The 26260-nt window shown below is 46.2% G+C and overlaps 1 protein-coding gene across 3 annotated transcripts; it reads right to left on the bottom strand.

Moving 5' to 3' along the window:
* Positions 1-20879: 20879 nt before the first annotated feature.
* Positions 20880-24648, bottom strand: MEX3B (mex-3 RNA binding family member B). Of its 3 annotated transcripts, none has more exons than XM_056500014.1 (3): positions 24108-24648; positions 23403-23642; positions 20880-22395 (listed from the first exon to the last, which is right to left on the bottom strand). In XM_056500014.1, the coding sequence occupies exons 2-3, from the start codon at positions 23638-23640 to the stop codon at positions 20981-20983; spliced, it is 1653 nt and encodes a 550-aa protein (XP_056355989.1). In that variant the 5' UTR covers positions 23641-23642; positions 24108-24648; the 3' UTR covers positions 20880-20980. The 3 variants fall into 3 exon arrangements, with proteins under 3 accessions (XP_056355989.1, XP_056355990.1, XP_056355988.1); XM_056500015.1 differs by having other exon boundaries at positions 24439-24648; XM_056500013.1 differs by having other exon boundaries at positions 23403-24648.
* Between the last annotated feature and the right edge of the window lie 1612 nt (positions 24649-26260).

Raw genomic sequence — 26260 nt, 5'->3', positions numbered from 1 at the left:
CCAGATCTGAGTGCTATTTAGTGTGAGCAACAATATCAGATTTGGTTCAGATGCTGATATTGTGATGTGTGGCAGCATTCCCAGAGATATTAGAGGAGATTCTCTGAAAAATAACAGGAGAAATGGATCCTCCCTTTTCTTCCTCTTCTGGTTTTTGATCCACAGCAAAGTACTGGTGTGTTAGAAATCACCTGTGGAAACAGGATAATCAGGCCATTTGTCCATTTGACTGATAAAGATATAAGTGTTTGAGAAGTAAGAAAATCTTATAGAATCACAGAGAACTTTTGAAATAAAAAATAATAATGATTTTGTGCTTTTGGCAATAGGATATTGTTATGGTGGTGTTTTTGGTTTTTTGTTGTTGTTGTTTTCTTTCTGGTATTCTTCAGGTGTAGGACACTCCATAAACCTCTGCATACCCATATGCACAAGGGACAACTGACCTGCCCATACCCCAGCCCTCTGTTTTTGGAAACCTGTCACACTTAGCTCTTTTCCTACCATCCTTCACGCATGGAGAACACTCCACTGAGCTTTTGCACCTGAGCCTAGAAGAGCTGGAATCTGAAAACCCAAGCTAAATTTCTCTGAGCATTACTGCTGACTACAGATATCCTTAGCATTCTTCACTTGCATTGCTATGGAATGTACACCAATGGTGTTCTTGATGCTTTGCATAATTTCAGTAAGGATGAGGTGGTCACAGAAGGCATCAGTGAGTGGGGACAGGGACACAGCAGAGCAGGATGGCATTGGCTAGCTGTGATGTGGACTTGCAGGAACATCCTGCTCAGCCTTCCAGGCTCAGGCATTGCCTCCCCCTGAGAAACTGCTGGCAAATTCTCTTACACATTAGCATATCAAAGCCTCTACCGACAATAAAATTAACAAAACACAAGAATGAAGGAGACACGCTGAAACTGAATTGAAAAGCCAGAAAATAAGCACACCTGCCAGCATTTCCACCTGGGTCACTTCCAGCTGAACAGAAGCTGCCCTGCAGAACAAACCTGGGCCTGATTCTGCCTCGTGGAGCTTTTGCAGTTCCACAGGTGACAGAGCAGTCTGTAAGGGAGCATCCTCCTGCACCAAGATTTATTGCTGTTGCCATTTTTAAGAGTGTCTTCCACTCCCAGCCTGTGTGGGTATCGGTCATCCTCCTGCACAGCTTGGGAGGAAGGCTGGGAGCAGTTTATGTATATTAACTAATTTAATTCTGTAAGTGTGCACAATATCTTGGCTAAATAATAATCTAATTACTACTTACAGTGGGATTATTCAAACAGTGATAGGTATCAAAATCCTAGGAATGTCAAAATTATGTTTATAAAGTTTATTCAGATTTCTTATATCTTGATCTACTGAAACCTCACTGCTTTCTATCAAATCCCAGTTTTATGTAATAAACTTTATCTCTGCAATATCAAAGCAAGAACTAGTGCTCTGCTAGAGAATCCTCTATCATCTTCATCTTTCTAACCCTATAGGCAAATAAATATGCTATTAATGAAGGCATTTTTAGTTTGAAACAGAATTGTACCCTGTACATTTGTTTTCTCTTCATTTAATCCAAATGAAATCCCTGAAAGGCCTATTCACCCCTCACAAAGGTTAACAAAAGGATGAGAGAAAAATCTGCTGTATCAAAATAATTATATAAAACATTAGCCTCAGAAGAAAAGGCTGGGATCACAAAACCCATTCAGCTTTCAGATGTAATCTTTTTAATATGAGGCTAGATTAAACAATGTGAAGTGAAAGGGGTTAAGTATAAATCCATATAGATGCCCAAAGTATTTACAGTGTGCATTAAATAAATCATTTCATGTGAAAGGACAGTTATTGTTGCTGGAAAGGTTTCCTAATTCACTTTCAGATAAAAATAAAGAGGGCTGCATCAGGAAGCTTTGTACACTTTTTCCCTCCTGACAGCTTTCAAGTGGCAGCATATTATTTGGTCGCTGCTACATACAGCGTGTCTTAATTAAAGGTTGTCTAAAAATACAGAACATTTTCACAACCACATCTGCCATTAACTCTTCTGATGTGCTGGTGGCATGAAGCACCAGCACATTTCCCTCTCCCAGTGCTCTGCCCCACTCCAGTCCTCACCCATTCCCAGCCCTTGCAGCTGGAGCTCAGCACAGCCCTTCTCCAAATGGCTCTTCCTGCACCAGAGCAGGCTCTGCCCTGAGAGAGGGGCCCTGCTGGGGCTGAGACTGGGGCACTGAGCCTGCCTGGCAGCTTGGGACCATGTCCTGAAGGGAGCAGCTTGGGACCATGTCCTGCAAGGGGCAGCTTGGGACCATGTCCTGAAGGGAGCAGCTTGGGACCATGTCCTGCAAGAAGCAGCTGGGGACCATGTCCTGCAAGGGGCAGCTGGGGACCATGTCCTGAAGGGAGCAGCTGGGGACCATGTCCTGCAAGGAGCAGCTGGGGACCATGTCCCAAAAGGAGCAGCTGGGGACCATGTCCTGAAAGGAGCAGCTTGGGACCATGTCCTGAAGGGAGCAGCTTGGGACCATGTCCCAAGGAGCAGCTTGGGACCATGTCCCAAAAGGGGCAGCTTGGGACCATGTCCCAAAAGGGGCAGCTTGGGACCATGTCCTGCAAGGAGCAGCTGGGGACCATGTCCCAAAAGGAGAAGCTTGGGACCATGTCCCAAAAGGAGCAGCTTGGGACCATGTCCCAAAAGGGGCAGCTTGGACTATGTCCTGCAAGGAGCAGCTTGGACCATGTCCCAAAAGGAGCAGCTGGGGACTATGTCCTGCAAGGAGCAGCTTGTCCCTGGGCTTGTCCCTGCCTTGCTCACCATCCAGAGGCTGGGGCTGGATCCCAAGCCCAGCTCAGCATGGCCCAGGTTCCTCTGTTCCCTGTGCCCTGCCCACAGCTTGGGGCAGTGACCAGAGCTGCTCCCAGCCCTTCCAACACATCCCTCAGCCACACAAGGAGAGCTTGGCCACATCCCAGCCTGGCTGGCTCAGGGATGCACAGGAGACTGCTGCACCTTGTACTGGGGATAAAATCCATGCCAAAGAGCCCAAAGCAGAGGCAATCCTGGAGTTCTGAGAGGGGGCTGGTGATGATACAGCCAGGATATTTATCCCAAAATGAGAAATAAAGTCACTGAGGTTAGACCATAAGAGAAAAGTCAAACCACTGCCCTTTTATGCAAAGGATGCATTCCACATGCAGCACTTCAGAAACCTGGTTTTTGTTCAGTTGTGCCACGTGTGTGCCTGGCAGAGGGTTGGACCCTCAGGTGCCTAAAAATCAACTGAGCAAAGTCTGCAGTACGTTCTCTAAAGGAAGCACTGATTTGTTTTCCCTCTGCTGGACTGCTCCTCCTTATGAAATCTGGAGGACTGCAATATCCTTCAGCCCTTCATCTCACAGTCAAATTTGATTCAAATCAGTGATTCTCCACAAGTTATGTCACAGAGGAGAAGCCCCAGCACTGACCAGGAAAGTGGGAGCATACACTTCATTTCCTCAGGAAGTTTGGATAAGCCAGGACTAGCTTAACTCGTTTAACATCATGTACATTTACACACGAGGGAAATACACACTGCCCACAGAATTCCTCTCTCATTCTGACTTCTTAGTAAAGCACTGTGGATTGCTCCACATAAGCCATATTTGCAATTATCTGCAGTAAATACAGTTCATGTTTTAAGGAAAAAACCAATTCCCCAGTGAAATTAAGAAGTACACTTCCACATGCCCCATTGCAATGCTGAGAAAATGAACTAAAGATTTTTATAACTCAGAAGACATTTTACTCCCTTCAGATTCAGCTTTTACTATTTAGACAAGAACTGTGCTGCTCTCTAGCAAATGATACACCCCTAAGACACATCCCTGAAAGAGTGATTAATTTATTAAACATCATGTAGGCAGTTTGTTGTTATTTATAGAATTTTCTGTTTTGTTGGTTTGTTTTGCTTTTTTTTTTTTTTTTTTCCATAAAACCTAGAATGCTTAAGCCACTTGTATTGATTTTTTTTTTCAAAGGTTAGAATACCTCTAGTGGTTGTGCCCTAATGGAGCATTCGAGCTCAAAGAACAAGCTGTGTGACTCACAGCTGTTAAGCAACCTTTAATGCACATGATTCTGAGAACTGCAAAGAATATAGCACTACAAAGTAGCCCAGGCTCCCTGGGAAGAGGCTGATAATAAAAACTACCTTCTCACATTATTCCACCAGACAGATAGGTTGCTTGGTGGGATATCAGGCATCTTTGGGGAAAAGGTGTTCCCACGCAAGTGGAACATCAAACTGGATGATTCCTTTATCATTCTGAAGGGGTTTCAAGGTAATTTATTCTAGTGTGAAAACTCACTGGAAAATTATTGTAAAGCTTACTTATGTTACAGACCTTCAGAGGCAGCACTTGGCTCCTCTCTAAGACTGACCCAGCCCCTGTTAGCATTTTTCGAGGAGGTGTGCTAAAACTGACCTCTCAAGCCCTTACCATTCATTTTATTCACTCACCATCTCTTCCTGGGAAACAACACTAAGTAGGAAAACAGAAATCAGCTTTGGTTTTCATTGACAATGATTCAGAGCTCCAAGATGTTGAACAATTCTGAACAGCCTGACTGGCACAGAATTAGCAATCCTGTGTGGAATTGCAAGAGAGAAGATGAGATTCATACAAAGGGCATGTAAAATGCACAGTGGTATGATTTGCCATGTTTTATGCTTAAAGGCAGTCACGGCAGAGAGAGAATTCTCAATGGAAAGGAGAAGACTGGGGTGGAAGCCACAAGGTGGGAAAGTTCAGGCTGGTGAGTTCTAGTTTGCTGTGCCTGTCCTGCAAATGCCTCCTGAAGATGCTCGAGGTAAAAACTGCTCCAATAAATAATTGTTTGGCCCACCCTGTTTGGAAAAGGACATTGGTGAAGGAAGTTTCCCCCATGTCCTTCAGCCCTTCCAAAGGAATGTTCCTGCTGTGGTTCCAAGGGGCTGACACCCTGCTCCTTGTCCTCTGCAAACTGGCAGAGCAGCAGAAGCAGGGCCATGTTACCTCTGAGTTCATTATTTTAAAAAGCAGAGAAGGGAGGGAGAAATGCCTATACCTCTGCATCTCCTTGCTCTGTTATTAATGCTTTTCAGCTGTTTTAAATTAAGATAAATGTCTGAAATACAATGGCGTTATGTTTGAACTCCATTCAGCTCAATATAAGTAGATTTTAAACAGGAAACTGATGGTCCTTTTGAATGTGAAACTCTGTATTAGAACCAAATGTAGCTCTTTAATCTCATTTGGTACATATACTAAAATCATTATTACTTTATGAAACCTTTTTAAAGATTTATACATTCCATTGACTTGGAGTTATATGGCAACAGCTTTTTCTTTTAGGTTTAAAATTAAAACAGGAAAAAAATCTTCAGCATTCTCAGAACTGTTTTATTTCTTTCTTGGCACAGAAAGCTGTTAAATGAAGTCATTTTCTCCATTGTGCAGCAAAGCTACAGCTACTTGTATGTCAGTCAAAATATACTTTACCCAGAAAGCTCATAGCTGCTTTGTTACAGTAAAACTGAGGTTAGTCTCATTGTTCCAGTCACACAGTAACCAGATATAACCTCTGAAAGGGAAAAATAAAGTGCATACAACTGCTGTTAACCAGGTTCTCCTACTCATGCTGGAAGTCTGGCAATCACAGTGGCACTGAGTGTGGAATAACGTGGCTGTCACAGCCAGCAGAGGCTCCAAATCCAGCCAGCAGAAGGTATTTCATCATATCAGAGAGGGAAGACTATGCAAGAAGTTTAATACATTCAGTGCCCAAAGTAGCTATTTGTAAAGGCTAAAATTATCACATGAGAAACACCATGAATAAAGGCATTATCCATCTGACTACTCAGAACCATGCCCTGGTTTTCTAAGAAAACCAGAATGTCATAAATAAGCTAAATAAATGTTCCTAGAGGTATAGAGTGAATCAAACAAAGATCATATCATAATAAAGTCCAATGAAAAGAAAAAGCTCACAGGCATATTGTTTGAGTACTTGTTTCTGAGTCAGTTAACTGATTGTCTGTGTTACTATTACTGGAGACTGCACAGACCCCAAGCAAGAGGAGATCCCTGTCATGCTGGCTAGCCCATAAACAAAGAGCAGCCCTGCCCCAAAGGATGGATGGCAGAAAGCTGTGGGACCAAGCAGCAGCACTGCTCCCTCTGGCCAAACCAGGAAGGCTGACAGGCAGGTGTTAGTGACTCTCCTAAAATTTCAGATGGTGGCTGCAGCAGATCTGGGACCTGAAATCAGCTCTGCCACAGCCCAATTAATGCCTGGCCCACAAACCACACTGTTACTGCCTTTTCACCTCTACTTTTCTCATGTGATTATGTACAGCTCAAATTGTGCCAGGGCCAAGTGGACTCTCAGGTCAGTCAGCTTATCTGGGAAGAGCAGGAAAAATGGCAAAAGCTGAGCCATATGGAGAGTTCCTCTGCCAGCAGCCAGGTCTGGCACAGAGAAAGTATAACAGGGTCAGGCTCTTTCCTGGCACCATTCACAGCTATTTGAGGGATTTTGAAAGAAAGGTGGTTTCTAGAGAGCCAGTGTGGGCAGCAAGGGTGGAAAGCTCCCAGTGGGGAAACCCGAGCAAGGAGCTTTGCACAGATGCCAGTGCATCCAATGGGAGGAGGGACAGGAATTCTCCAGAGAGGGAAAGGGAAAGTTACACTTACCACAGAGAAAACAAAACCACAACTGAATCAATTCAAAACTCTTATTTGGATGGATTCCTTTCATTTCAAAGAGAGCAGAAAAGGAGGTTTAAACATCAGCTTATCTATAGATTAATAGGCAAGCCTACTTTGTTCTTACAGAATCCATTTTCATGCAGCAGGGCTGAAGACTTCACTGGTGCCATGTAGACTCTCAGAACAGGCAGAGCAGCTCCACTGGAACAAGGTACTCCTCAGCAGACAGCTGGAAGGAGCTGTCCTCCATACAGCTCAGTTATTGTCACCAATGATCACTGCATTGTTCTGGGGAAAAAAGACAATTTGGAAGCAAATACCACCCTGAACTGAGACAACTCATGGCTGAGATCTGCTCTAACAATGTCTGCAGTTGTGTTTTTTGACATGAAGACAAGGACAGCAAGAGAAAGGAATCACCAGGAGCCCTCCCCAGCTCTCAGCTGACCAAGAGAAAAGACTGGCACCTCCAAGCAGGTGGGTCCTTGGCCACAATTTTCCCTTTTCTTCTACAGGTTCAAACAAGAGCAGCCATGTCTCAAAAACACACCTGAGCAAGCCTTCCTGGGAGAAATTTCTCTTGCAGCCACTGCTGTTTTTTGAGGAGGAATACCCCAAACCTTGTGTTAAACATCTTTTAACACAATCACATAGAGAACAGTTTGACCAAAGGTGCACAACAGAAGATTGTGAAGCCCCTTCAGTTACTCCTATCAGCAATGAGCAAGAACACCATGGAAAGCACCTTGGGTGCAGTTCCAGAGCAGCTCCTTTCTCTGAGGACACCACCAAGCCCTTGTGCAGCACTGGGTGAGCACAGCAGCTCACACTGCCCCAGATCCTGATGGAGCACTGAGGGGAGAAGCCACAGACAAACCTGGCACCAGGGCACACTCAGGGAGGTTAAAATGCTGCACCAGTATTCACAGGCTCTCTATTTGTTTCAAATTGTCTTTAATGCATAAAGGAGACATAGCCCTTCTGACACAAATATTAAAATTGGAGAAAACCACTGAAAATGAATGGTCTGCTTATCCAGCAGTGATGTTTCCTTATTCCACAAAACATGGATTACCCTTTTCCCATGATCAGATTAAGGTGGGCCCATTTATAGCAAGGAAATTAACATCTCTAACCCCTTGCCACTTCACAACTAAACCCACTTAAAGACAGCTCTTGATTAAACACCACTTAGCCATCATCTGTGCTTTTAATGACTTTCAATCTTTGAGAGGATAAAGAATAACATGCTGGGCTCAGTGATCCACATGGGATATCCATTCCCTCAGCTCTGGGCTCCTTTCTTGGAGGAGACACAGAGGGAAGATGGAACTGGGTAGAGGAAGCCTTCAACACCCATTTGGAAATCAGCAGAGATTTTAACAGCTGGCTCCAGGGAATGCAACCAGCATTGATACAAACTCAGATATTAACCTTTCATTTCAGGGGAGCTCATTTTTCTCCAGCTTGCTGTGCCAGGAACATCTGCAGGTAGGTTTCATCCATGAAGTTTTCTAAAAATCATCACTATTAAGATGCAAGATGAGACTCTGCACACTCACACATTTATAGCACCTGCCAGGCTGCCCCTCAATGTGCTGAGCTCAGCCTGGTGTCACCTAAGCCCCTGCTTAGGTCTAGAAAATTGATCCTCAGGGATCTGTGCTGGTGACCTAATGAGAAGCTAATCTGCTTTGATGGCATTACACAACACTGTGACCACTGGATGGAGGGCACTGGGCCAATGCAAATTCACTTTGCCTTTGCTAAATTCTTTTAATAAATTTTTTATTGGGGTGACTCTGCACTGGAAGACTTTACACCAGATCAGCTGCTAACCTTGCCTGGCTCACTGTCAGCTGTCCTCCCACGGCAGGCATAAAACTAATCTGAAAACATAAAGCTGCATAAACTTTGCATCATTCATCCAGGCTAATTTGACAGAAGTGTGATTGCACTGCATCTTGATTCAGATCACATTTATCTCACCAGGTGATAACCTGTATCATGAACAGCCCCTCATTAATGATCAGAACACCTGTGGAAATGCACCTTTGCCATGTCCCAGCACTGCATCACATCCCTTCTCTTGAAATTCTAAGGAATTTCCTGGACTCTAATCAAATTTTATGCTTAAAAAAAAAAAAAAAAAAAAAAAAAAAAAAAAAAAAAAAGTAAATTAAATTTACAGCATGGAAAGTATCTAGTTTTGTGCCATTTAAAGCTCCAACAGATCTGACTGAGAGTTTCCCATTCATTTCCAATAACCAAGCAGCCTTTAGAGGCAATGCTGGTGGTCCTCAGTGCAGTCACTACAATGATGTGAATTCTCCAAGGAAGGCTTTTTACCCAACACTTGGCTTTTCCAGCCTGTCTTCACTTTCCCCCCTTTTCCTCTGTCTGTTACATTTGTACTTCCAAACAAGCCTTCCCTCCTCCCATTTGCATCCAGACTGGTTTGTACCAGTAGGTTTTCCCTCAAAATTAAACTATTTGAATTTAGGAGGTTTAGCAACACCTGTTTAGATAGGTACCAGCAAATGATCCAGGTGATTGCAAATGCTCATTTCTCTGAAGTAAAACACATCTCACTGTGTGACTGGAAGGTCTGGATTCAAATGTTTTATTCCACCCAGTTCTCTTTCCTGACTTCTCTCTTTGTGCCTGCAAGTGCTCAACACACTCAGGTAGCTGCTTGGTAGGTCTGTAAATGGGAAAGTTTTGCTATATTTTTGTGAGCCGGAAAGGAAAAAAAAGAAAGGCCATTACATCTTCAAGGTTTTCATCAGAAAAGATAATTCTCAGATAAATGGGTTGGAAACACTGGTTTCCAGAGGTGAGTCCAGTACCAACACCATGGTTTTCCATGCTGATATAAGAGAACAGAAAGAGCAATGCAACATGAAAAAACCATAATGATCATTTCCAAGTCCAGGTATATACCTAAAGATAGTGTAGAGGAAATTAATAAATAACCAAGCTTTTAATAATTGCATCAGTGCACTTATTAACCTGGCATTGTCTAATATGAAAAGGAGCCATTGTGAGACAGAGCCAAAAAATTCAGTAAGACATTGAAATTAAAATCTGCAACCCCCAGCAAGCCCAAAGCCAGACTCCAACTACCTGAAAGATTGGAGCAAGAGGAGGGTGGGGGAAAGAGATGAATAATAAAAATGTAAATAGTGGTGTATCACATGGAAGAGAGACAGAAGAGAAACTGGAGGAGTTTCTTCAAAGAGCACAAATCCCCTTCTCTTACAGCACATGATATTACACACAGATAACCTGAACAGCCCTCAGAGAAGGAGAAGCATGTTTCTGACAGACAACACGTGCTGCCTGTTCTCAGCCACACACAACACACCTGCTCCAGGTATCCTTGACACCAGTCAAGTCACACAACCTTTCAACACTCAGTATGCAGGACATATCTTGCACAAGGTGTTGTGCATTTTCCCAGCTGTACAGAACATCCCTGGTACAGAGATGGTGCTGTTGGTATTCAGCAAGGGCTGCTGACACCAGGAAAGCAATGAAGTGATGGGTATGTCTCCTAATACAAAGCCATGTAGTTATTCAGCTCCTGGAATTCAGTTTTATGGGATTCAATCAGCTTTAACAAGAAGAAATAGCAACACATTAAGCAAAGTTCTGAGAACACAACAAATCAAAATGCTGTTTCACTGCAGCCTCCATCAGCCCAGCTGTGGCACATTTCTTACTGGATCTGTTTTTCTGCCCCAGCACAGAGAAATTATTGCAGAATGCTAGGGATAAACCATGGTGCTAATTCCACAGCATCTAACATAACAAGATGCTTCACATCTCTATTGAGCTCTGCAATCCAGAATTTTAAACATGTTTTAATGGCAGTTAATTTATCTTCACAGCTCCCTAATACAGCAAGCCAAGACTGTCTGAGAGCTAAGTCAAATTCCCCAAGGATCATTTTAAGTCTCAGCTGTCCCATCAGTGCATTAAAATGGTTTGATCTGCTCCAGGAATGGCTGATCTGTCCATCAGAAGTGGACACTGGAGAGCTGAAGGAGCACCACACACATATTTGTCTGCTTTACACTATTGAAACAAAAGCAGCTCTTTTTCTGTAAGAGCTGTTGCATGCTTCATTAAAAATCCTATTTAAGCCATGGTGTTAAACTGGTCAGATTCAGCTCTCCTTTACAGCAGCATCAAGAATGGGGATAGCTCCTATCATTCTCATTATTTACTTTGCTTTCAGAAATTCCCCCTCCAAGGAATCTGACCAAACTGGTCTGATTTTCTCTCAAAGACACTGACTCCAGATATCTGCAATTACAGCAATGTCACCAATGTTAACTGGGATCTACACTTGCCTAACATAATCAAAATTAGAAGCAGTGCACTTATAAGCAGAGAAGAGAGATTTAACACTAAAATACATGGGGTCAACTCTTCTCTTGCAAATCATGGGCCTCAAAAATCTCCATTTATCAGTGAAAACATAATCACCATGCATTTGCAGGTGTTAACTAAAAAATTTTCCAGTTTTTCTGATTTGCCATTATTTTATTGCCACTACATCAATTACTCTCCTAGCCTCAGATGTCAAGTCTTTCTGAGACTATTGCCTAGTTTTCTGCAAGAGATAATGAATTTTTATTTATTGCTTATGCAATTTTAGCAACTACACTGCCATTTCAATCTCTAATGGAACTACCTTCCTAAACCAACACAGGGCTCTCTTGATTACTGGGCTTTGATGTTTACAGAAAAATAGAGCAGAATTTATACAGAAATCATACAGAAAACAATAAACTGATATTAGCTGCACATCCCTGCACAGCAATACAGTGATCATCTCTCAGGTAATTCCCTCCATTTCTGGAGTGCTTAAGATTCTGAACCATACACAAACATCCAGTTCTCAAGAGGAGAGGTGATGGAGAGGCAGAGGAGGGTATGTTCTGTGGAAGAGGGTATCTCCTCTCTGGGTAAATTCCACAGCTGCAGGAATCCCAGCATGTGTAGGGAAAGAGCTGCTCATGACCAGCAAGACACAGGTTCCCTGCAAGCCCACTGGGACATGAACCAACCCCTCTGGTGAGGGCAGAGAGAAGGTGTTGGGGGCAGGTTTAACTTCCACACACGTCCCAGGAAATCAAGAGAACCAACCCCTGATACATGAAACCCTAAGTTTAACAAAGTTTATTCACGTTAACAGCACTTAGCTGGTTTTTAATCCCTCCAAGTTAAAGGATCCTCACAGATGCTGCTGTTGATTTAGCAGGGAAGGACTAAACCAGTGTAGCTCCACCTGAAGAGAAAGTTGTGCTATTTACTGTAATTAGCAGCTGCCTTGTGGAGGAACAGATGACAGCCAGCCAGAATAAACCACCAGCAGCTGAGAACTGGTCTTGGCACTTTGGGCTGCAGTGGAGCATCTTATTTCTGGGAGGAAAAAGAGAGCAAAGGGCATTTTGGTTGGTGCTGTCATATTTTTTTTCCTCTTGACACAATAAAGTAATACCAACCATCTTAAAACCAAGTTTTAGCAGCTTAGTCTTTAATGTATGCTAGTGTTAACTGATACTTTAAAAGAAGGAAAACTTTCTAAAGGGCAATAATGCATGGAGAGAGATGTGTGCAAAGAAAAATGGTCTTATACTAAATACTAAAAATAAATGTAGCTTAAAAAATCCTTTAAAAACAGCTGTTGACGTTAGAGATTCAATTAAAATGTAATTAGTTATACATTCTCCTTTGAAATGAACAAGCATATTACAGCCTTCATCTACAATGAATTGCATTTTACATTCATACCTTGCTTTTGCCTGTAAAAAAGGCAGGATTTTACAGGAAGCATAGAGATAGGATAGTTCTACCTAAAATTTTTGAAGTCAAAGAAAAATAAAATTATTATTTTTAACCTATGGGTACAAAACCACCTTCATTGTGCTTGCAGTCTTTGTAAGATATTTCCAAATTGTTCTTAAAAGCACAAAATAGAAGAAAGGATAGGGATAAATGGATGAGGGATGGTGCTTGCCATAAATTAGGATTCTAAATTAGGTCATTAAAGACTAAATCAATCTGACTCCTTAATTGTCATTTACCTGAAAGAGAAATGCACCGTAAACTGCCCACCCTGCACAGATTTGTACAGGCAGCAAGCAACCTCTAGCTTTCCCTGGGGCTAGTGCTTTATGGAGGCACCATTGACCTGGTTTTCTATGGAAACTACACGGATGTTTTCAATTCCAGTGTGGAGCTGCAGCCTGGTCATAGCCATCAAACTCCACATTAGACATTCATGCAGCATTAGGCGTCCCCTGGCTGCCAAGGGCCACACAATGAGACATTGTCTGACCCAAAAGTCATGTAATTAGGCTGATGGGAACCACACCAGCGATGGTGCATTGAGCATATCCTAATTTTGGATAGGCCATTCTTTGGCTGCCTGACTACCAGTCAGCTGGGGAAGAAGTGAAGCCTGCTATTATCAACAGACAACTTTGCTGCTAAGCCAGAGCAATGATGAAAGGGCTGCTTGGCTTGGAAAACACCACTGGGGAGAGGAAGGGCAGCCACAGAGCTGAGATGCTCTCAGAAACAAACAGGAGACCCCAGTTTCAAGTACTACTTGTTTTTGCAGAGGGGGTGACCCCACCTTCTGGAAGCCGTGTCCCCAGCTAGAGTTCCAGCTTGTGGCTGCAGCAGCTCAGGGATGGCCCAGAACTCATTACAACATCTGATTCCAAAGGCTTCAGAGGCAGCAGCAGGCAGGATGAACACAGAGCTTGAGGCAGAGGGGAGAAGTGTGAAATTCCTCTCATTAGCAGCACTGCACATTTGTGCACAGACTCTCTCCTTAAAAGTCTGACCTCCTGCACAGCCAAGGAAGAGCTTTCCAAGAACCATGTGACTCCAAAGATCGAGGACATTTTCTGCAGGAGTGGGGTTTTAATTTAAATTACTCATAGAAAATTACATTTTTGTGGCCTGAAAACATCTTCAACTGTGTCAAACATGAAGTAGTTTCATAATTGCACGTGATGGACTCCTTTCTTTTAAGAAGTGACATAAGTAGAAAGAAACACAAATGTTTGTGAAACTTTAAACCTCCCTGAGTGCACTTGTGTAACAGTTGCAAGTCCAAAAAATATCTTGTGACTTCTATTTCCAACAAAAAACATATTAAGACATTTAGGAATGTGACCAGTCTCTGGAAATTGATACAGGCAGGCAGCAACTGCATTCACCTCTTTTGTCAACTGTGTACTCCAAATTATGAGAATTTAGGTACATGTTTAATTCTACCTAATCAGGGCAAGGCTCAGACAAATTCAACTCTTTCCAGCTTTTTTGATTATTATTTTTCCATTTTTAAGCATTTAGTGTAAGACCTGCAGACTTGTAGCCGTATGGAAACAGCAGCCCAGCCATGAGCAGTAGGAACAGACATTGCTATCCACACAAACCACAATTTCACACCATCAATTCCCTTCCTGGTGTACATCACTCCTCCCACCCACCTTCACCTGCGGGAACATCCCGCCCTGCTGGGATTCTGGATCCCGGATGTTTTTTGTAACGCTACATCTCCATCCCGATTTAAAAGCACAGCGCTAAAGTGTTACTAGTGTTCCACTAGAGGAGGCAAGAAAACCCCAGGCTGAAGTTGCCTCTCTGTATCCACAGTAAAACCTGCCGGGATGATACATGTATCACCGGGATCACCTATTTCCTCTAAGTCCAGCCCGTCTCACCCCTAAGTGCCACGGGAGGATGGGAGATTCTTACCCCCACCACAAAAGATGGTTCAAATAACATGTAGAACCAGAAATCTGGGGGAAAATCCACCCACGGAATGCAAACACAATCCAGTGTTTGTTTGCTCTAAACCAGTATGATTCCACATGCTGCATATTGTGAACTGATTAATTAGGAAGCATCAGTAATAGTATTCTGTACTTACATCAGGACTTCCACCTCAGGATGCTTCAATAATGTCAATTCATTAATCTTCACAATACAGCCTGTAAGTAGGTGTCATTAGTTCATTCACAGATGGAGATCCTGAAGCACAGAAAAGGTGAAATTAATTAGCTGAGATGATACAATGAGTCAGTTAACAGAACTAAAGATCCTGAAAAGCACTCCTTTTTCTAACTCTTAGAGGGAGGTGATTTACTTGCCCTTTGCTGTTAAATCACGGAAATAATTTCCAAATGTGTAACAGAAACTTTTGTGACTCTTACAAAACACTGTTTACAGGTCATGCTCTCATTGAAATTTTCTTTTGATTAAAATGGCTTCTACTGTTTAGTACACCCATCAAAATATAAAGACCATCAAAATGAAATAAAACTGCCACTAGATCTATAATGAACTGGAGCACTGCTACTGTTGTCTCAGGTCTAAATTAAAGCTCTTTTGTAGAGGGTAAAAGTGAATAAAGCATAAAGACAAAGGACAAAATAAGAGATGACAGACTGTTCACCCATTCATGGCCATCACATTTACAAGGCAATTGCCATTCATGATAATACAAAGTGGGCCACACAATTCTGCCAGGTATGAAAGGCAGAAGAGCCCTTGTACATAAGAGGAAAAAGCACTTTACTGTATTTTATCTCCATCACAAGTGGAAAAGCAGTAATGAGGAACATCAAAAATCTCTTTCCATTCTCCACTGAAAACTAACAAAGTACTTCTCTTGGTGCAATCTTATCAAAGGTTATAAATTTCTCAAGACAGCTAATCAATCCCGTTTGTCATGGCAGAGGTATAAGATGCACTTAATACAAAAGTATTTAACTGACTGGTTTTCTTAAGCAATAATCATCCTAGCAGTAGAGAACTATAAGCTGTTAAAAAAGACAGGGCAAAAAAACTCCCAAATAAAAAGAACCAACAAACCCACCTTAGGGAGAAATGCTACCTGTGTGCCCTGTATATATGCAAACAAACCCTCCTTCCCAGTTTACTTTATGAGGAGAACTACATCCTACTATTTCATGGAGCCCCAAACTCAGAAAAATGCAACCCAGGGCAGATACTCATGGTTTCTGTAGCCACAGCCTCATTCTTTAATGCCCCAAATCCAAGTTCTCATGATATATGCTTTTTCCCAAAATACACAAATCTTAAAATATCAGGGCTCTGTGGTGCTCCCAGTACTGTACATGTATGTGTGTATATACCTGGGGCACAGTCAGAGCTGCACATGCTTTATCTGCACAGATAACACTAAAGAATAATCCATGCACCAAGTGCCTGGATAGTTTTGGTACAGCTTCACCACAGTAGAAGCACATCATGATAGAACCTATCTCACTAAGAATAAGCTTTTTGCTTTTTAATCAAAGTTAAAACTTAGATGAGATATAATTATTTTATATATCCAACTGTGAAAGATTCATTAAAAATCTTAATATTAAGTAATAAAACTGCAATAAAAGTTTTTCCATAATTACAGGAAGTTTCTGTTAACACTGATGCACTAAAAAGGGAAAGACTTTCTAATTTGTGATTTCTCTGGATGATTCTATGCAATCAGTTGTGTACACAACAACATACTGGATTTATGATCACATTTATATATAGCTGTATATTTCCTGAGTATGAAGCAAGAGAACACAAGGTTAGGAGAGTCTTCCCACATCACTCACCTCTGGACTGAGGGTGCATTCACCTGCAAACTCAGGCCCTTTGGCACTTGCCAGGTAGACTGTCATAAACAGGTAAACCAGAAATGCAGATGGTTTTACAGACTGAAGCCTCCCTTGCCTGTCTTAGATTTAAAATAGTCTTTGTTCTCTAATTAAATCATCTCTACTTGAGGGCCAACTCGAGTTACAGGAAACACAAATAAGCAAAGGCAGGGTGAATAATTATTTTTTGCTATTTCTAGATCAATTAAACACAATAGTCACCAGTGTGCTCTTCCAGCAGCAGAATCCACATCCACTTCAGTGACAGAAAAGCATCATTTCAACTTCCAGAATGGCAAGACAAGGGGAATGGAGAACAAAGATGGGTGAGGGGGTTGGCAGCAAGGAGCGAGAAATATCAAACAAAAAGCAATTTAATTTAAATACCTTACTATGTTAGATTCTTATTACTAAATTTAAAGTTTGCTTTTAACTCTCGTTTCAATAGATTCACAGGAAAAAATCTAGAGAGTAAATTTCGATTTAATTGATCATTATAATTTATTTTATTAAAATAATATAGTGGAAAGACCTTTCTTCCAGTAAAGGGTTCTGGCTTTGATGTCTGATTGTTATGCAAATTCTGTGAAGAGCAAGATATGGACAGAGGAATAATTAAGTTTAGGGCTTTGTATATAATAATTCTTACATATGTAAATGTACCCCGGTTTGAGATAATGATGTGTACATGTGCTGGGAACCATACAAATGTGTTGGGAAAGGCAGGAAACTCCCCCACATGTGCAGTTCCTCAGCAGTGGCCCCAAGCAGGGGCTGGGCCAGCAGGGCCAGGCTGGTGGCACGTGCCAGGGGCACCCAGAGCAGCGAGGGGCTCTGAGCTGGGCACCCCCAGGAGCAGCTCCCAGCACCGACACGCAAACCCTGGGCAAACAAAGTGGGCTTTGTTCTGGAACATAAACATTGACCACATACATCTATATATTTCAAAGCACTCAATTAGAAACTGAACTTTGCCCCTCTCTCAGCCTTTGAAATATTCTGGCCCCCAGCACAGGCTTCATTCGCCTTTGGCGTGGGCATCCCTCTTCCTCTCCTGCTCCTGCACACCATATGGCACCCGACCCTGGGACAAGTTCTGCTCTGATTTATGGCCTCTGCAGTCTGAGGGACTGACCTACAGCATAAATCTGGGGGGCAGAGCACATGGGCAGCCTGCACGTTCCTCCCCACACTGTCCCTGCTCTGGTGCACTCGTCTCTGCTGGCCAAGGACGGGGATTTACATCCACACTGGGAGCAGATCTGGGCTCAGGGCACATCAGGGCAACCCAGCAAGCAATGAGACCCAGAACAATGTGCCAGTACACCCTGCATACACCCAACAGAGAGAGGGGGATGCACCAGCTCTGCCAGCAGTGCAGGGTCCAGGCAGTGGAGGTGCCTGGGGGTGAGTGCTGCTGAGCCCCCTGCTCTGCCACCACCACGGGGCATCACGTTTGGAAGGCTGGGCAAAAGACACTCATTGGATGGCAAAGCAAGAGTGTAATCCAGACTGGTCCTTCTGCAGGCAAAATAATTCCCAAAGAGTGAAATCCACGAGTCTTTAAGGCACTACAGCCCATCTTTCCATCTTGAGATAACACGCACATGGAGCATGTGAAGCATGCAGAGGCTCAAAAGGCAGCCAGAGCCATGGACCAAGAGGGGATTGCCTTTGCTTCTGCCACAGCCTGGTAAAGAAATAGTAAGTCCTGCAAAATGACCATGGACAGCAAGGCCTGTTGGATTTAGTGAAGGCTCAGCAGCTCAGGCCAGGGCATTCCCTGAGCTGCTGGCCAGGGGCTGCTCTCCAGAGGCTGCTCACAGCCATCCATAACCATTGCCAACACCAGGGACACACACGGGATTGTACATCACAGGGCAGAAAAGGAGAGTTTAGTTTTCACTTTTTTTTCATCTTACTCACTTTTCGGTTTTACTAAGCTTGAAAACCAAGCAAAGTGATCAAATTCACTTTTTTATTTATAGCCATTTTCACAACTTTTCCCTGAAAACTCGCACAGGATGTTTATACAGACATGAGAAATTGATTGACGCATCTTGAGAGCATTTCCTAAACACCCATCATCAAGAAAATATACACATGGACTTAAACTTCCTGATCTCTCTAAAGTAACTGATTTTGCCAAGGGTTTTTTCAGTGTCTGTACCACTTCTGTATTTAAAAGCATCTTCTCTGCTACTCTCTGGATTCTTTTCCATGGCCTTGGGATGGGGTTTTTCCCCCCCATCTAAACCTTCAAGATTTCTGAGACAGATGCAACACTCAGTGAGGGATTTTAACTCTATAAATCAGATGATACCACAACCACAGTTCAATGCAAGAAGCAAAAATCAAATCAAATCAAACAAAGAGATCCCATCATCCCCTGCCGCATCCTCCCTCCTCCCCCTCCCCACCCAACCAGCAGCTCTGGAGTCCATAAAGGAGATTGGAGCAGAGCAGCTCTGCCCATACCCTGCTAAGCACAAAGTAAAGCATAGGAAATACGCTACACACTCTGCGTTTCCTTTGTTGTTTTCCCTCACCCACTGCAAAGGGCAGAGAGAAGCATTTAGTGATGTGCAGCAGTTCTGCAATCTGCTCCAACACGCATCATGGCTCCATGGGCTGCACAAGTCCTGCCCATGGGTTTGCCCGTGTGTCCGTGGGCTCGGCTGAGCCTCCCCTGCCCCAGCGCCACTGCGGGCACCAGCAAAGCCAAGCCAGCTGCGCACGGCAAGCAGTTCTCTATTCAAATCAGCTTGTCAACGCCAAGTACTCCAGCCACGCTGCCAAGTACCAAGAAGCACTGTCAAGCACTCGGGGAGGCTCCTGCCGCCTTGTTCTGCCCAGGAGCAGCAAGTCTGGGATGCGGCGCTGAGGTCCCATGTGCTCCACCAACACATGGCAACAAAGGAGCCCCCGCTCCCTCCTTCAGCTCCTTTACTTCCTGTGATTTGTCTGCCAAAAGTAACAATTCACACAAACCCAAGTACTTTCCGTTACTAAAAATTATGAAAAAAAATTATTATTTTGTGCTGTGGCAAACCCCAGCAATATAACACATAGTAAAAACCAAATTTTTTTTTTCCTTAAAAATATGTTAAGGTATGATAACTGGCAGGATTATTCTGGAAGCATGAATGAGTTCCAGCAACCTTAGCATGACACAGTTTTAACTCCCAACATGTTTAACTGACACAAGCAGGAAACAAAAATTCCAGAAAAAAAACTCTCAGCACATGAAATCAAATCACCACACAGTATTTTTTTTTTTTTTTCTGTAATATTTTATTTTATTTATATAGAAATACTTAAAAAAACATGAAGTAGCACCATTACTTAAGTTTTACTTTTATTATGTAGAACTTTAAATGTCAGAAAAATAAAACTCTTGATACAATTTCAAATCTTGTCTCAGCAAATATAATATTAGTATTTGACCATGAGGTTAAAGGCCCTTTATCATAAAATAAAATATACTTTGTTTTTAAACTTTGCTCAGTAAAGTACATTTAAGCTCAAGTAACGTCACCTACATATACATAAACAAGTGGTAAACAAATGTATTAAAATAGAAATACTAAAACTATAGTGGTGCAACAGAATTTTTGTAATTTCCACTGAATTCTATTTATACAAATGTTAGAAAGCTTCAACAGTTCCTTTTGACATATGTTTATACATTTCCATTTTTGTAATAATATAGAATAAAATATGCTTTATATCACTGAATAGAAAATATGCTGGGTGAAGCAGATTTAAAAGATTTTTTTCTGAACCTATAAAATCTCCATCCCAACAGAATACTGTTCAAAGCATTACACATTTTATGGTTTGTAATTCCGTTCACAATTGTGTGATATTAAAATAATACAGTGTTCTTTGCCATAAGGCCATACTAAAATAAAAAAGATTTAACCCAGCTACAAAAAGTTCACTGAACTTAAATTAAAATACTTGTAAACATCTTTGCAATATGAAATATAATTTTTCAAGTCAAAAAAGAATAAAATACTTCAATCTGTATTAATGCAATTTATCTTTAAAACCTTTAAACGTTTTTAATATATATAAGAGATATGTTACAGTTTGTTGGTTTTTTTTTTCTTTTTTTTTTCTTTTTTTAAAGTCTGATAAAGCTGCAGTATCATGGTTTTTCACAGGAACTTCTTGCCCTTTCAAGAACATTCAGAAAAGTATCCACCCATAGATTTAATTATTTTGTAATAAGCATCCTAGAACTACCAGCACGTTTTACTAACAGTCCACACACCATTGTCATCATCATAAGCATCTTCTACTTTCAATTTTTTTTTCTGTTTTTTTTTCTTTTTTTTTTCCCGTTTGCTTGTTTGTTTATAAAAAAAGGGGAGTTTTGGAAGCTTCGTATTAAAGTACAGTGTAAAAACTAGCCTAGCACTAGAATGGAGTCGCCCGTTATTATTTATAGCATGCACCCGCTGTCGCACCACCCCCCAGCCCCCGCTGGCCGCAGCCCGCACGCTCTGCGGGCGCCCCCGGCCCCGCCGCGCCCCCGCCCGCGGCGCTCAGGAGAAGATGCGGATGGCCTGGGTGACGGCGCTGTGGCACACGGGGCACTGCGGCTCCGTCTTCTCGCAGATGCGGTTGGCGCACTCCATGCAGAAGAGGTTGTGGCCGCAGGGCACCAGCGCCGCGATCACCTCGCTCTCGAAGCACACCGAGCAGTCGCGGCTGCCCTTCCGCCGCACGCCGGAGGAGGAGCAGGAGGAGCTGGACGAGGAGCTGGACGAGGAGGAGGACGAGGCGGAGGAGTCGGAGGGCAGCCCGGGCAGGTGGGCGCCAAGCCCGTTGGCGTAGAGCGGGTAGGAGGCGGCCAGCAGCCGCCCGCCGGGGTCGCTGCGCACCCGCCGCGCCAGCGGGTGCTCGGTGCCGGCCGCGCTGCCGTGCAGGGGCGGGGAGAGCCGCGCCGGGGGCGGGGCGGCGCCGCGCCGGGGGCCGCTCACCAGCAGCGCCAGGTTGGCATTGGCGGGCGCGGCGCCCGGGAAGGCGGCGGCGGCGGCGGGCGAGGGCGCGGGCGAGGGCGGCGCGGCGGGGCCGCGCTCGAACTGCGGCCAGAGGAGGGCGGCCCCGGGCGGCGGGGCGGGCGCCAGGTCGAAGCCGGGCGGCGAGTCGAAGGGCAGCTCGGAGCAGCAGTCCGGGGAGGAGAGGACGTCGCCGCCGCCCCCGCCGTACACGTAGCCGTTGGCGCTGTTGTTGTTGTTGTTGCCGTTGTGCGAGAAGCTCAGCGCCGGGCTCGGGGGGCTGTAGTCGGCCAGGCGGGCGCTGCCGCCCCCCCCGGTGCCGCCCCCGAAGTAGGAGTCGGTGGAGGCGCTGCCCAGCGAGCTGGAGCTGTCGTTGCGGTAGTTGCAGAAGGGCTTGCGGCCCGGGGTGGGAGTGATGCTGGGCGGCGTGGGCTTGCTCCAGAGGCTGCCCGTGCCGTTCAGCTCGAAGCCCACGTCCGTGCCGTTGGCGTGGAAGTCGTTCTCGTCCGTCAGCTCGATGATGCCGCCGGTGCGCATGGCGATGTGCGCCTCGATCTCCTCCCGGGCCCGGTCCACGTTCTCCGGCATGCCCGTCACCTCAAAGACCGGCTCCTTGTCCCGGCTCGGAGTCACGATGTACGTGTGCGTCTGCTGCTGGATGCGCTTGATGGTGGCCCCCTTGGGCCCCACGACCAAGCCCACCACGCGATAAGGCACCCGCACCTGGATGGTGGTTTGGCCGGGCAGGTTCGGGGGGCCGGGAACGGTGCCGTTCAGGGCTGTGTTCTTGTTCCGCGAGGCTCGGATCATGGAGAAGTGCTCGGCCGCAGAGATGATCTCCCTGCGGGCCATGGCCACATCTTCCTTTCTGCCCGTCACAACAAAGAGCGGCTCCTCCCCGCGAACCGGGGTCTTGATGTAGGTGTTGGTCTTTGCCCGCAGAGCTTTGATTTTACAACCTGGGAACGAGATGCGGGAGATGGAGGGCGAAGGGGAGGGGAGGAAGGGGAGGTGGTGGGGGAGAACCGGTTACAACCCATTGTTTGGGTGCAGCTAGGGAGGGGGGAAAAAAAAAACAACACACCCACCCGAAACACATTGCCCCCAACCCCAGGTGATCGCTGGCATCTCGTCCGGGAGCCTCGGTCACGGTGTAAAGTAATGTCAGCCCACAGCCCTGGCACACGCCCAAAGGCATCGCAAGTGGCCACCGACACATCTGCCATGCAAACTGCTCCAAAACTACCAACCTGCAGTTCACAGGGTCGGCAACACAGGGGGAAAAAAAAATAAAAATGGAGCCACCAAAAAAAAAAAAAAAAAAAAAAAAAAAAAAAAAAAAAAGCGTGCAAGAAAACTGCACCGCCAGAAGAAAAATAAAATAAAATGCAAGCAGCCCTCACAAATCAACACACCCGCCAGTCCACATTCCTGCTCAGCACTTTCCTTTTTCCTTTTGGAAAAATAAAATCAGTTCTTAAGGTGAGGAGCAGAGGCTGTACCGAATGAGCCATATTCCCCACTGCGGATGCTTTATTCCAACCCCATTGTTCCACTTCTCCACTCCATTTCTCTTCCTTAAAAATAATCCACGATTTCTAACTTTGGGGTGGTGGGGGGGGGGGGGGGGGGGGGCCCGCAAGAAATCACCGAGGCTCCCATTTTCCTCCCGTTTCCTCTTGCAAATCTTAACTTTTGCAGCCGGAGGAAAGGACAGATTTTTATTATTTTCGTGATTTTTTCCCCTAACCCGGCAGCTGAAAGTGCATCTCAAAACTGATGCATAACACTCCTCGGAAACATCACGGCTGCTGCTGCACTTTCTTTGTCTGGGGGAAGCCGGCACTGGCCACCACCGCACGGCTGCAGCGTTGCTGGGAATGGCCAGTGTCGCATCTGAGCCGCCCGCCCGGCAGCGCGGAGGGGAGACCCGCGCCCCCACACCCCCTCGCATGCAGGCACCCACCTTGTCTCCCCACTATCTCAGCGACATGTTCCGAGCTGGGCACCGGCACGCATTCAGTCATGTTCACGCTCTTTTTCCGAGGCTCGTTGTCGTAAATGGAGCCCGTCTCGTCGTTGTCCAGCCCCAGCAGGGAGAGCTGATCCAGGGCGATCTGAAGGGCTCTTTGGTCATCCAGGGTCTCTCCCCCGCCACCACCACCACCACCGCCGCCGCCGCCGCCGCTCCCGTTCCTCTCCATGTCTGCAAAAAGCGAGCTGGGCATAGTCCCTGTGTGTGGTGCACCCTCCGCCTGCGCTCGGCTCAGTAGTAAGAGATCAGACACAAAGGAGAACCCAAGGCAGATGGCCAGCAGGAGAGAAGGAAAGGGAGGGTGGGCGACTGCTGCAGACCGGGGAATTGTTGCCTTTTGCTTGTATATTTTGTATCTTTTTTGCTTTTTTTTTTTCCTCCTCTCAGTGCAATCCGGTTTATAAGATGTTCTCAGGACCCCCCCCACGACTCCCCCCCCGAGGTTTTTTTCGGTCGGTTTTTTTTTTTTTTTTCCTTTTTTTTTTTTTGTCGGCTGGGGGTGGGGTGGGGGGGGTGGGAAGAGGATAAGCGAGAGGAGCTCCGATGGCTTCCCCCCCTCGAGTTCCTCGCCGGCCACAATGCCAAGCGGCGGCAGCGTTTCTTTAAGGAGCCCCTCCCAGGCTCCACTCCACTCACTCAGCGTTTTTTTTTTTCCTCCTCTCCCCTCCTCTGTCTGAGGCTCTGCTGCAGCCAGACGGCTCTGGAGAGGCGGGCGGGCGCGGGGCGGGGAGCGGGGGCCGCGCCGGGCGCCGCAGCGTAAGCGCCGCTCGCTGTCACCGCGCGCCGCCGCCGCGCGCCGCGATTGGCCGGGGCGGCGCGGAGGGGCCGGCGCTGCCCCCCCGGCCCGGCCCGGCCCGGCCCGGCCCCGCTCTTTGTTGTCGGCTGCCGAACAATGCCGGGCCCCGGCCCGCCGCCGCCGCCGCGCTCCCCCCGCCCCGCGCCCCCGAGCGCGCGCCGCCAGCCCCACCTGAGCGCCGGCGGAGGGGGCTGCGCTTGGGGTGCGTTTTTGCGGCGGGGAGCGGGGGGGTGGTGGTTAGGGTGTGGGGGTGGCGCCCCTTGTGCGCCGCCGGGCTCGGCAGCGGCAGCGCCGCGGAGCCCCCGGCACCGCCCCCGCACCGGCCCCGGCCCCGGCCCCGGCCCCGCGCCGGCAGCGCCGCCGCCCCTTCACCGGCCCCGCGGGCGGCGGCCGCGGGCGCGCGGAACCCCCCGCCGGCTCCCGCGCGGCCCCGCCCGGCGCGCGCCCCGCGCCTGCGCGCCCCGCCCTCCTTCCCCGCCGCCTCCCGCCCTCCGCGGGGCGCGCACTGCGCCCGCGCGGGGCCGCGGCCGGGCCGGGGCGGGGCGGGACCGGCCCTCAGCCCGCTCTGCCCGGCCCCTCAGCCCGCTCTGCCCGGCCCCTCTGGGCCTGTGCCCGCTCTGCCCGGCCCCTCAGCCCGCTCTGCCCGGCCCCCTCCGGCCCTGTGACCGCTCTGCCCGGCCCCTCAGCCCGCTCTGCCCGGCCCCCTCCGGCCCTGTGCCCCGTCCGGGCCTGGGCCCGCTCTGCCCGGCCCCTCTGGGCCTGTGCCCCCTCCGGCCCTCTGCCCGCTCCCTCCGGCCCGGTGCGGGTGTCGGCCTGACCCCAGCGCGGCCCTGTCCCGGCCCCCGCTCCCCGCTCATCAAGAGCCCGAAGGGTGGGCGCGCCTCCCGCACAGCTGCTCCCGCACAGTGTCACCAGCATCTTACACCCCTCTTGCTGAACCACTAGACCTTGGACCTTGTATGACCAAATTACTTTCTTTCGCCTCTACCACCACACGACCCTTCAAGCAGTGAAAGTGTTTATTAGTCAAGTCCTCAGTCACAAAGACCTCCCTTCATGGGAGGGTTAGACCTGAAAGTGTCCTCTCCGTTGTCACAAAAACACCACCTCACATTTGATTTCTCTGGCTCTTTTCCCTGTGTCTATAAGCATCCAGACAGTCCCTGCCAGCTGTCATGTACAAAACACTGACTTTTTCAGAGTGATCATATTATAAGCAATTGTTTCCCAGTATCAGGTGTGACAGGGACAGACGTTTACAAGTGCACCCAGATCTGTTTAGCCAGCTGCTTGTACAAACAAGTGTAACAAGTCACAGGTAATTGTTTACATGCCGTGTTTATTGCAAATTACTGTCACTTCATCAGGATGTTTGAATGTTGTATAACAAAGCTCCAGTGGATTGTTTTCTAGCAAAGGTACACACTGGTGATGTGCTTTCCTAAGTGCTGAGCTTGTCCCATCAACTAAGGAAACTGAAGTTTTGTATTTAAAAGATTACTTATTCTACAGATTTGCTTCCATAGGCAGCAGTGCTGGTTTCCATAGGGTAAACAAGAGGTTACTTGTAAGTGCTCAAGGATAGGACTTACAACAAGAAAATAATACTCTTTGTTATTAAATAAAATAATATATTTTTTTAAAGTCTGCTTCTTTGCATTCTTTTTAATTCAAGGAGGCTAAAATCTGTGAGACAGAACATTACTGTACCCATTTACCAGACAGGGGCAGGACAGGACAGATGAGATGAGGGAAAACCACACCAGTGTAGAGAATTAATGTTGTTGGAGTCCCACAGTGAGAGCCATAAATATTGAAATGCAAAGATATGAGGAAAGTGATTGGGTTGTGCTTGGATTTTACCTATTCTTAGTTTTGTTTCTTTGCCTGACTTATCCATTTTTTTCCTTTACCCTTCCTACCCCATTTGCTTAAACCGATCACTGTTCTGCACTGAACAAGGAGGAAAAGTGAAACAAATTGTCTTTAGGTT

This window comes from Oenanthe melanoleuca, chromosome 10 (genome assembly GCF_029582105.1).
Source record: "Oenanthe melanoleuca isolate GR-GAL-2019-014 chromosome 10, OMel1.0, whole genome shotgun sequence".
Classification (NCBI taxonomy): Eukaryota; Metazoa; Chordata; class Aves; order Passeriformes; family Muscicapidae; genus Oenanthe; species Oenanthe melanoleuca.
Note: the sequence above shows the minus strand (reverse complement) of the source record. Positions and strands in the feature narration are given on the sequence as shown.

Bases quoted from the DNA above. Each gene is read 5' to 3' on its own strand.
- MEX3B (XM_056500013.1), bottom strand. From the start codon at position 23,664: ATGCCCAGCTCGCTTTTTGCAGACATGGAGAGGAACGGGAGCGGCGGC. The intron at 22,396-23,402 runs GTGGGTGCCTGC...TCTCGTTCCCAG, and splicing joins TGAGATAGTGGGGAGACAAG to GTTGTAAAATCAAAGCTCTG.